Raw genomic sequence first — 12020 nt, forward strand, 5'->3', positions numbered from 1 at the left:
AATAGGTACCGCTCCGGCGGGAAAGTGAACGGCGTTTCTGTGCACTGCTCTGGTTTGCTAGAAGCAGCTTAGTTATGCTGGCCACATGACCCGGAAGCTGTACGCCGGCTCCCTAGGCCAATAAAGCGAGATGAGCGCCGCAACCCCAGAGTCGGCCATGACAGGACCTAATGATCAGGGGTCCCTTTACCTTTATGCATGCTTAAGTGGAAGGTAAACGGCGTTTCCGGGTGCTGCTCTGGTGCCGGTTCGCCAGAGCAGCTTCGTCACGCTGGCCACGTGACCCGGAAGTGTCTGTGGACAGCGCTGGCTCCCGGCCTCTAGAGTGAGATGAGCGCACAACCCTAGAGTCTGTCAAGACTGGCCCGTACGGGCAGGGGTACCTTTACCTTTAAGTGGAAAAAATGGAATATGCAAAACAAGAGCAATGACATGCAAAATTTTCACAACACACGTTGCAGAACTCAGCTTAAGGTGGAAACAGCGGTGTTGTTTATTTATTTAAACACAGAGTGCCCACCGACAGCCCTGGGACCAACCCAACGGTTTGCGATTCCTGTGTCACATGGCTTCTTTTGTGCCTTGTACAGTCGGCAGCATGAGCAAAACTCTTCTCACAGTGCAGATGCGCTTTCTGCCTCTCTCCCGTGTGCCTCCTCTGGTGAGTGACGAGGACCATCCTCCTGCTGAACTCCCTCCCGCAGACAGAGCAACCGTAGGGCTTCTCTCCCGTGTGGGTCCTCTCGTGGTTGGTGAGCTGCGACCGCTGGCAGAAGCTCTTCCCGCACTCCCCGCACTTGTAGGGCTTCTCCCCCGTGTGGGTCCTCTCGTACTTCATGCACGTGGAGCTCTGGCTGAAGCTTTTCCCGCAGTGCGAGCACCGGTACGGCTTTTCCCCGGTGTGGGTCCTCTTGTGCGTGTTCAGGTTAGACCGGTCGCTGAAGCTCCTCCCGCACTCGGCGCACGTGTAGGGCTTCTCCCCCGTGTGGACTCTCTCGTGCGACATGAGGTGCGGCTGCCGGCTGAAGTTCTTCCCGCAGTCGGGGCACTTGTACGGCTTCTCTCCCGTGTGCATCGTTTTGTGGGTGATGAGGCGGGATTTGTAGCTAAAGTTTCGCCCGCAGTCCAGGCACTCGTACGGCTTCCCTCCGGTGTGAATCCTCTGGTGGGCGACCAATTCGGCCCTCCGCCGAAAGGCCTTCCCGCACTCTAGGCATGTCTTCTCTCTCCCGCCTTTGGTGATCCTCTCTTGTACCTGTCTGTCGCCACACGGCTCATAGAAGTGCTGGTAACAAACGACGGAGGCTGCCTCTCTTTCCTTATTTGAGGGGCCTCCTCGCCGGCCCGCCGAAGCTTCGCCCTGATCCAGACGCTGGGAAAAGTTTGGCTCAACGTTCCCCGGCAGGACCCAGTACGGATGGAGATCCCCGGCCATTTCTGGACGGTCCGTCTCTTCCTCCCAGCACCTCTTGCTACCTGCTTGGAGAAAAATAAATCCCAAAGGTGAGCACTCTCCTCCTCCAGGGGAGAAAAAGGGGGCTGCTGGGCACAGAGACCGAGTCAGGGCACGGGTTCAAATAGCTCAGTGTTAACTGCAATGACTGGCGACTGCTCTCCAGGGATGGAGTTGGGGGCATAGCTGTCAACGTTTCCCTTTTTTAAAGGGAAATTCCCTTATTCCGAATAGGATTCCTCGCAAGAAAAGGGAAAAGTTGACAGCTATGGTTCAGGGACATTTCCAGCCCAGTCTAGAGGTGCTGTGGATTAAACCTGGGAGAAAGCAGGTGGTGTGCCACTGAACTAGACTGTTTATTATTATTAAATGAAAGCTCAGAGTCTAGGGCACCACGGTGGCAAACCCTGCTTTATGGTATTGTTCAGGGCCTGCTAAAAATATTACTAAAGTTAATCCATGTACCAAAAATTGATTAAGGTGTGGAATAAATACTAGCATAAATTAAGTCCAGGGTCTCTTCACCTTTGACAAAAGCTTTTTGCAACAAGGAAATGCAAAGAATTGGGGAATTGGGGGGGGGGGTTAAACGCATTTTAAGGAGTCTGTGTGGGAGTATACTATATTTAAAAATGGGGTATCAGAGTTTTTAAGGGGCTAACCAGGTTGGGATAGCTGGGTTTTGAATATCTTATGTAGATTTTTCAATTTCGTTGTTCTGTATGGGATGGGACAATAACAATAAAGATTATCGTATCGTAATTTAATTAGGGAATTCAATTAAGACATAGTCTGACATTATCGACGATATGGGACAGACCCAACCTCCATTTCCCCAATATTTACACGCTAGGCTTGTAGTCTTCACTTCGACTGCAAAGAATGGACCCCTCTATGGGCACCAACAGAATACGATTCACTGATTATGAAGGGAACAACCAAAAAATGATTAAGCAAAATAGCCGAAAATATTCTAGATACAGTGGAACTTTGGAAGCCGAACGCTTGTAAACTCAAATGTTTCGGTTCCTGAACGATCAAAAACCGGAAGTGATTGTTCCGTTTTTCGAATGATTTCCGGAAGCCGAACATCTGGCATGGCTCCCGCGGCTTCTGATTGGCTGCAGGATGTTCCTGCAGCCAATTGGAAGCCATGCCTTGGAAGTCAAACGTTTTGAAGTCGAATGGACTTCTGAACGAATTGCGTTCAACTTCCAAGGTACGACTGTATATATCTAACACATAATTCTTAGCAGCATGGTTGGGAAAGGGATTTGGGGCAGGGAATTTTGTTGGAACAATGACAGCACATTGTCAACCAGGGGCAATACCTGCCTTCCAAACAGACACTATTAGTACTCCAGCAATTTTTCTTTGCATAAATAAATTGATCTTTATTTACTTTCTAACATTTTTATCCCATTCTCCCTCCGAAGAGGTTGAGAGACAGCATGCAAGGCCCCTCCCCCATTTCATTTTCACAACAACCCTGTGAAGTAGGGGGGAGAGAGAGAGAGAGAGAGAGAGAGAGAGAGAGAGAGAGAGAGAGAGAGAGACCAGGCACCATGCAAAGGGCTTCATGGGTGAATGAGGACTGAACCTCAGGTCTCCTGAAACCATGTACCATTTCATTTGTTAATTTCTGCATTTATATAGCCACCCCATAACAAGAGGTCCCTGGGCATGTTGTGATGAAGAAGAAAAAGCACGTTAAAAATACAATATCAAACAACAAAAACTCCTAACAAGTTAATTAAAAAGCTGAAACACAATTAAGAAGCACGATTAAAACTCAGTTTATAACTGAGAGGCCCAGACAATAAAAGGTCAGTTATTTAAAGGGCCCAATAGGTAGCACCAGGCAAATAAAACCTCTCTGGGAAGGCTATTCAAGTACCAGGGTGCCACTTCTAAAAAGGTCCTGTCCCTAGTGGGGACTCTCATCCCTTCATCTGGCAGGAAATCTCTGAGCAGGGCCTCTGAGGAGGATCTTAGAAGTTCAGGTGAGGTACAATACGGGAGAAGGCACTCGACAAACAGAGGCGCCGTCTCCTAATGATGTCGGCTATGCGTTCCTCTGGACACGGAATTTGTCCCCAACCTTTCAGCAGCTCTGCAATGTCTTTTTGGAATGGATTCTCTCATGTGCAGTAAGGCTTGGTCTCTGGGCGAAGGTTTTCCCACAGTCCAAGCACTTGTAAGGCTTCTCCCCTGTATGTATCCTTTCGTGTGTGTTCAGGTTGGAGCGATGGCTGAAGCTCTTCCCGCAGCCAGAGCAGTTATACGGCTTCTCTCTCGTGTGGGTCCTCCGGTGAACGAAGAAAGCCGACTTGTCGCGGAAGCACTTCACGCAATCCGGGCACTCGTGAGGCCTCTCTCCTGTGTGGATTCTCTGGTGCGAAAGGAGGCTGGAGCTCTGGGAGAAGCTCTTCCCGCACTCGGCGCACCTGTACGGCCTCTCTCCGGTGTGGGCCCGTTTGTGCGCCGTCAGGGACGACCGGTCGCTAAAGCTTTTCTCGCACTCCAAGCACTTGAACGGCTTCTCTCCCGTGTGGATCCGCTCGTGAGTAATCAAGTTGGAGCGGTGGCTGAAGCTTTTCCCACAGTCTGAACACTGATAGGGTTTTTCCCTCGTGTGGGTTCTCCGGTGCACATCCAAAGCCGATCTGTCCCGGAAGCTTTTGGCGCAGTCGGGGCACTTGTGCGGCTTCTCGCCCGTGTGGATTCTCTGATGTCGAATAAGGACCGACTTGTGCCGGAAGCTTTTCCTGCAGTCCGTGCAGCTGTAGGGTTTCTCTCCCGTGTGGATCCTCTGGTGTATAAGGAGCCCGGTTCTCCTGCTAAGGCTTTGCCCACAGATTGGGCACTTGCACAACTTCTCTTGCCCAAGGTTTGTTTCGTTTTCAGAATCGTGTCCAAGCGCTTTCCCGCATTCAAGGTCAGCCTTTGCCCCCTTGGCATTTCCCTCCGGTCCTTTCTCACCTCCCCAAGAATTCGTGACTGCACCCCCTTCCTTTCCCTCTTGGATTTCAGAAGTTACTTCCCGAACCGGGCATTGGGCAACGCTTCGTTTATTCCTTTCTGCCAACATCCCACGTGGATCGTCTTCCCCGGGACGTCCTGTCCAATTTTGTTCCATCACCAATGGCCTCTTCTGATCATCTGCTGGAAGAAGCAGAGCGTCCACATGTCAGTCTCTCTGTGCTAAGGGATGAAGGAACAACAGGCCAAGCTCAACATCAGGAAGGAAGATCAGGGGCAGAACATGTGCTTTGCATGCAGAAAGTCCCAGGCTGGGAAAGATTCCTTTTCTGAATAGTAATAATAATTTATTATTTATACCCTGCCCATCTGGCTGAGTTTCCCCAGCCACTCTGGCGGCTCCCAATACAGCATTAAATATTAAAAACTTCCCTAAACAGGGCTACCTTCAGATGTCTTTTAAAGATAGAATAGCTGCTTATTTCCTTCACATCTGAAGGGAGGGTGTTCCACCGGGCAGGCGCCACTACCGAGAAGGCCCTCTGTCTAGTTCCCTGTAACCTCACTTCTTGCAATGAGGGAACCACCAGACGGCCCTCGGCGCTGGATCTCAGTATCCGGGCTGAACGATGGGGGTGGAGACGTTCCTTCAGGTATACAGGACCGAGGCCGTTTAGGGCTTTAAAGGTCAGCACCAGCACTTTGAATTTTGCTCGGAAATGTACTGAAAGCAGATCTCTCAGGACCGGTGTTATGTGGTCCCATCGGCCACTCCCAGTCACCAGTCTAGCTGCTGCATTCTGGATTAATGGCAGTTTCCGGGTCACCTTCAAAGGTAGCCCCATGTAGAGCGCGTTGCAGTAATCCAAGCGGGAGATAATCAGAGCAGGCACCACTCTGGTGAGACAGTCTGTGGTCAGGTAGGGTCTTAGCCTGCGTACCAGGTGGAGCTGGTAGACAGCCGCCCTGGACACTGAATTAACCTGTACCACCATGGACAACTGTGAGTCCAAAATGACTCCCAGGCTGCACACCTGATCCTTCAGGGGCACAGTTACCCCATTCAGGACCAGGGAATCCCCCACACCCGCCCGCCCCCTGTCCCCCAAAAACAGTACTTCTGTCTTGTCAGGACTCAACCTCAATCTGTTAGCCGCCATCCATCCTCCAACCGCCTCCAGGCACTCACACAGGAACTTCACTGCCCTCACTGGTTCTGATTTAAAAGAGAGGTAGAGCTGGGTGTCATCTGCATACTGATGAGCACCCAGCCCAAACCCTGGAGAGCTGCTGCCAGTCAGATCAGGCAATGCTGAACTAGATGGAGCAATGTTCTGACTCAGTATAAGGCAGCTTCCTGAGGAAAGTGGAGCCATGGTACTCCTTGCCACAGTGGGAATCCTTGTGGCGATATCCCGTATTTTTCGCTCTATAGGGCGCATCGGACCATAGGGCGCACCTAGTTTTTTTGGGGGGGAAATAAAGAAAAAAAATTATTACCCCCCCCCCCAGCCCTAAAGAGCAAAGAAGCCAAGGCTGTCTTGCTTCCTCTTTAGCCACGCACAACCTCTCCAGCCGGGAGAGGCTGCGTACGGATGGATCCCACTCGCTGTCTTGGCTTCCTTTTTAGCCGCAGGGCTAGCCTGAGCTTCCCCCAACCCCAGCCCCCAGAACAAGTCCGATCCCGGAGCTTGCTGCTATCCGCAAGCCTTCTGAGCCCGGCAGGAACTCCCACCGGGCTCCAAAGGCTTGCAGATAGCTGCCCTCCCCGGGCTTCGGGCTGCAGGCTGCTATCCGCAAGCCTTGGGAGCCCGGCAGGAACCGACCCCTCTCGCTCTCCAGGCTTCAGCGAAAGCCTGCATTCGCTCCATAGGACGCACACACATTTCCCCTTCATTTTTGGAGGGGGAAAAGTGCGTCCTATAGAGCGAAAAATACGGTAAGTAGCAGTCGACAAAGAGGGATTAGGTAACAGTAATGTTGGTTGTTGCCAGCTGATTATGCCAGACCCAATCTCCATTTTCTCCCTGGCTTCAGTCTTGAACTGCCACTTTGTGACTGGTGGGCCTCGAGCTCTCTCAAGCGTCTTCTGGGGCTGAATGGTTTGAGAACCTTTGCCCTAAAATTCTAGATAAATGCTAATTAGGAGGTTTCCTAAAAGGCGAGTTAGAAAGGGGTTGTAGCTAAGGCTGGCTCTACTCAGAGTTAACCCACCAAATTTAATGGACATGACTAACTGGTTCATTCATTCCAATGGTTCTAACCTGACTCTGATGTGAATTATTACTACTATTAGCAACAGGTAAGTTAAAAAATTATATCATCACCATCACCAATATGAAAATACAGTGGTACCTTGGTTTGCAAACAGTCTGGTTTGCATACGTTTTGGATTACAAACACGTCAAACCCGGAAGTGCATTTCCCAGTTTGCAAATTTGTTTTGGATTACATCCCACTTTTTTTGGTTACAAACAAAAAAGTTTTGGAGGCCCCAATGGCGAAAGCACAACTTGGGTTACAACCTGTTTTGGTTTACAAACGGACCCCCAGAACGGATTATGGTTGTAAACCAAGGTACCACAGTAATAATAAATGGGACCTACAACAAAACATCACAATGTGTTTATTTAAGATTGTAAATAAATTTCCAGTAAGATTGTAAACTTCTTCCCAAAACATGTTTTCAAAACAGAGTACAACAGAAGTATCAGTAAACAAAATCTATAATAGAAATAAATATATACATAGCAATTTAAAGGCAGACCTTGGAAATGCCAAATTACACAGATTTAGTACACACTGTAAAATTGTTGAGACGCATCGCTTCTAGCCGGCCACTTTGACTTGTCTCGCTCCTAGTGTTCCATTGTTTCTTTTCTAACAGACACTCTCTGGTGAGTTACAGAGCACACTCACTCTCTGTTTGGCTAGGTGCGGGGAGAGGTTACTGCCCCATTAGGCAATTTATGCAGTTCTTATGGGAGGGAGGGACACATTTCTCAACCACCTCCCTGGGGTAACTGTGGCTGGTAATCAGGTGCAAAGCATCCTCACCTGCACAGGTGGTTTCTCCATCCCCCTCTTGCTTGACCTCTCTGCTGAGCACCGCCTTCCAGGTGTCCGACGGCACCCGCTCTGCCTCTGAAGACTCAGCGGCTACCTCCTTAGACACCCCTGGCACCTGGAAAAATAAAAGCAGAAATAGAAATTAAGCAGCTGCTGAGGCCCGTTGGCATAAAAAGGTCTCTAAGAGTCAAAAGTGAAGGTGTCTGCTGTTTTTGTCCTGGAGGAGAGTGCTCATCCACAGCATATATTTAAAGTGCTATGATACCACTTTAAACAGTCAAGGCTTCCCCCAAAGAATCCTGGGAAGTCGAGTTTGTTAAGGCTGCTGAGAGCTCTTTAGGGACACCCTACTCCCCTCCCAGAGCTATAATTCCCAGAGTTCCCGGGAAAAGGGATTGTTAATAAACCACTCTGGGAATTGTGGCCATGGGACGGGAATAGGGAGGCAGTCTCCTAAGAGCTCTCAGCACCTTAAAAACTGCAGCTCCCAGAAGTCTTCGGGAGAAGCCACAGCTGCTCTAAATCTGTATTAACCAGGTTTTTCTTGCAAGTCCAGAGGGTGGCAACACGAGAACAGGGCCTTCTCTGAAGTAGCTCCCCGTCTGTGGAATGCTCTGCCCAGGGAAGTTCACATGGCACCCTCATTATACACCTTTAAGTGCCAAGAAGAAACGTTCCTTTTTAACCAGTCCTTTGGTTGATTTGATTGACATCCTATGCCCTTTTAAAATGGGGGAGAGGGGTTACTAGGTTGTTGTTTTTGTTTGATGATGTACTTTGTGGTTTTATATTCTGATTTTATTCTGTGAGATGCCCTGAGACCTGCGGGTACCAAGGAAGTCAAATGGAATCCGTTCCGGAAGTCCATTCAACTTCCAAAACGTTCATAAACCAAGACGAAGTTCCTGCAGGCAATCAGAAGCTGCGGAAGCTGCGTCGGACATTCAGGTTCCAAAGAACCTTTGCGAACTGGAACACTCACTTCTGGGTTTGCGGCATTCGGGAGCCAAAACGTTTGAGTCGCAAGGCATTAGTCAACCAAGCTACGACTGTATATAAATTAATTTTATTACAGTGGTACCTCTGGATGCGAATGGGATCCGTTCCGGAGCCCCGTTCACATTCTGAGTAGAACGTAAGACATGACTGCACATCTGCGCATGTCGCGTTTTGCCGCTTCCGCGCATGCACGTGACGTCATTTCTAGCATCTGAGCATGTGAGAGCAGCGAAACCCGGAAGTAATGCGCTCTGTTACTTCCGGGTCGCCGCGGAGCGTAACTTGAAAACGCTCAACCTGAAGCACATTTAACCCGAGGTATGACTGTATTATTATTATTATTATTAACCAAAATATGACCTCGCTGAAACCACCTGGCTCACCTCCTCTTCCCATCTTTCCATTCGAGATTGCTGCAGCAGGAAGTCCTCAGCCAGGGCCACTGCTTGCGTGCAGGACTCGGGGCTCCCCTTCCGGACCCAGGCCTGGACTTCCGGAGGCAGGACGGTCAGAAACTGCTCCAACACCAGCAGCTCCAGGATCTGCTCCTTGGTGTGCCTCTCCGGCTGCAGCCACTGTCGGCAAAGGTCCTGGAGGCGGCTGCAAACCTCGCGGGGGCCCTCAGCCGCCCGGTAGCAAAACTGCCGAAAGTGCTGGCGGACACTCTCCGCATCCAGGTCCTCTTCCTTTACTGTTCTAGGAATGAGGACGTCGCCTTCGGCCCCCAAGTTCTTATGAGCTTCACCGCTGGGCAGGAGTTGAGCCCCTTCCTGCCTCCTCAGCTGCAGGCCTCTCTCTGACGCTCCCTCAAAGGGAGGCAGATCGGCCTGAGAAATATCCCTCAGTGCAGGTCCCGGCTGGGGGACCTTTCCTCGTTCCAAGTGCGGGGACTGTGCCGCCTTCAAAAACCGCTGCCACTGAGTCTCCCAGCATCCTTGCGCTGCCCCCTCGGGCTCCCATTTGACATGGTCCAGTGCGGCACCTTCCCAGAATCCCTTGGCACTCTCAGGCGGGGCGGCACGAGGCTCTTTCCCTGTGCCGTTCCCTGGCTCGGTATCCACTGGGTCCTGCTTCTCAGTCTTCACACCCAACTTTCCGATAGTCTCCGCACCAAAATTGGACGCATCGCCACGATCTGCCGCCATTTTGGTTCCTGGTGGCCTGAATTGGGATGTGTGAAACGAGCCTCCCACCAAATCAGGTGCGGAAATAACAGGCCCTCCAGAGTTCACAGCTGGATTCTAGGTCGGGATCCTTTGCCTGAGGAAAAAAGAAAGAACGAAAGAACATTTCTGAATCAGAGGGGATAAGCAGGACCTGCAACAAAATTTTGTAGAGCCGACTGGGAACTGATAACATGAGTTTCCTTCTCCCAGGGTGCAAAGAGTGCTGCCAATCAATGCCGATTATTGCTTCTTCTTTAGATCTGTTATTTGCTTGTTGCCCAGAGGTCTCCAAGTGACTTGGAAAAACACAAATAAATGTATGTTACTAGCCCAGAGGTGGAAAGAAGTCCCTACCAGAGAAAAATGGCAGATTAAACTGATGGATTATTCTGAAATGGCAAAAATGACCAGAAGAATTAAAAACCAGGAGGAGCAAAATTTTAATAAAGAATGAGGGAAATATATAATTTACTTTAAAAATCATTGTAAACAATTAAAATCATTAGTAGGATTGGAATGGAATATGTAGTTTAACGTCGAACTATGGTTGTAATGGAGATTTAATAGATTTGGATTAATAGAGAAGATGCAGGAGGAAAAAAGTTAACATAAGGACCCACAATGGGGAGGAGGGAAGTCCAGGGGAACCTATGAAATTCTCTTTTTATTTTGGTTGTTTGACAAATGTTTGTAAATTTCAAAATCTGAAAAATTAAATATATTTGGGGAAAAAGGAAAAACACATAAATGTATTACTCTTCAAAACCAAACCAAACCGCTCCTCACCCCCTGGACTGAGACTGTTTTACTTTCTCGATATGGCTTCGATCGGCATGTTTTGTTACGTTCCACATCCCCATAAAATAACTTGCTATTTCTTTGCAATGAAAGGCAGCCCCCAAATTTATTATTTTTACAAAAATGAAACAAATGCCCATTAGCACCATTTGTGCTCTGAAGCCCACCACATGAGTTGCCTGCCTGCATCAATCAATCAATCAATCAATCAATCAGTATTTACTGATTATTTTTTCCAGTTAAAGCTTTCTGCTGGTTTGATTCCCAGATGTTGCATGCTGCCTTGGAATGTTTTGAGGAAAGTGTGGTTTAGGAATTCATATATCACTGCCCAGAAATGGAAAAAAGTTGCAGTACCAGCCAAGTAGCTAATTAAATTAATGGATTATGCCAAAATGGCAAGGTTAATGGGTGCAATAAGAAACCGATAATAATTTTTTTTAATTAAAAATCGGGGAGAATTTGTGGAATATTTGTAAAAACTCATTTATGCAAATAAGCTCATTAGCAGGATTAGCGTAAAACAAGCAGTTAGATGTATTATTCAGAGAAACTAAAGAATAACTTAAAGATGGAGTAACGTGGAAAATGCAGTATGAAAATCAAAACTAAAAAACCACAAAACGGGGGGAGGGAAGTCAAATATATGTGTACTAGAAATGTATTTTTGTAATTTGTTTGTCTGCGTAGCTTTGAAAAAAATCCCATACATTTCTAGTACACTTATATTTTACTCCCCACCCCCCTTTTGTGGCTTCTTTTTATTTCTATAGATCTAGATCTAGAAATTCGTAAATCACATCTTCTTTTCCCTTTCCCTCCTCCTCTCTTTTGCACTGCACGCAGCCCCACCTCCCAGCCCCTTGCAAGCGAGTTAACTCACCTGATCCCTCAAATCCCAGGAGATCCTCCCGCTTCCCGGAGATGCAATATATACAGTATATATATGAAAAGGCTACTTTGGGTCTCCCCTCTCCCACCAGGCTTCCCCCGGGAGAAGGCGGAGCAGGAAGTGACTCCGCACAGGCGCAACCCGTTTGCGAGGAAGTCTTTTCTGAGGATCGACCCTCTTCGGCGTCGCCCCTTCGGAGGTTGCAACCTGCACAAAACGGGGGTGGATCCCAGAATCATCTCCGCCCCCGACCCTGGGAGAAACAAAGGCCCGCGAGGCGGGGTGGGGGAAATGGAGGAAATTCCTGGGGAAAGAAAGGGGGATTGGAAACGCGTGTCTTTCAAGGCTTGGATTGGAAACGCGTGTCTTTCCCCCACCCCCCATATATTTTTGTTTTCTTGCTGCTGGACTCCAACTCCCATCAGCCCCAGCTTACCATGGCCAGTGCTGAGGGATGACGGGAGTTGTAGTCCTAAAACAGCGGCAACGTTGCTCAGGTTCCAATTTCAATTGAAAGTGTTGCAGGAATTTATGTATAGGTTGGGGGGGGGGTGTTGCCCCTCCAGCAGATATCATGCACATGCAGCCCACTACCAAAATCAGCACAATCGCTGTTGTGACTTGTTTTTTGTCCCCACAAAACTATTCAAAGGGCCTCTGC

General features: G+C 48.9%; 1 protein-coding gene across 1 annotated transcript in view; it reads right to left on the reverse strand.

Annotated features, from left to right (window-relative positions):
• LOC128408794 (uncharacterized) overlaps window positions 1-11651 on the reverse strand; it is a 36231-nt gene extending 24580 nt beyond the window's left edge. The window contains exons 1-5 of the mRNA XM_053378816.1: window positions 11351-11651; window positions 8887-9763; window positions 7493-7619; window positions 3560-4618; window positions 834-1476 (exon numbers count right to left, since the gene is read on the reverse strand). Of these exons, the coding sequence (XP_053234791.1) occupies window positions 834-1476; window positions 3560-4618; window positions 7493-7619; window positions 8887-9648 (2591 nt within the window). The 5' untranslated portion in view covers window positions 9649-9763; window positions 11351-11651. The remainder of the gene's footprint in view (window positions 1-833; window positions 1477-3559; window positions 4619-7492; window positions 7620-8886; window positions 9764-11350) is intronic.
• Between the last annotated feature and the right edge of the window lie 369 nt (window positions 11652-12020).

The sequence above is a fragment of the Podarcis raffonei genome, chromosome 2, assembly GCF_027172205.1.
Source record: "Podarcis raffonei isolate rPodRaf1 chromosome 2, rPodRaf1.pri, whole genome shotgun sequence".
Classification (NCBI taxonomy): Eukaryota; Metazoa; Chordata; class Lepidosauria; order Squamata; family Lacertidae; genus Podarcis; species Podarcis raffonei.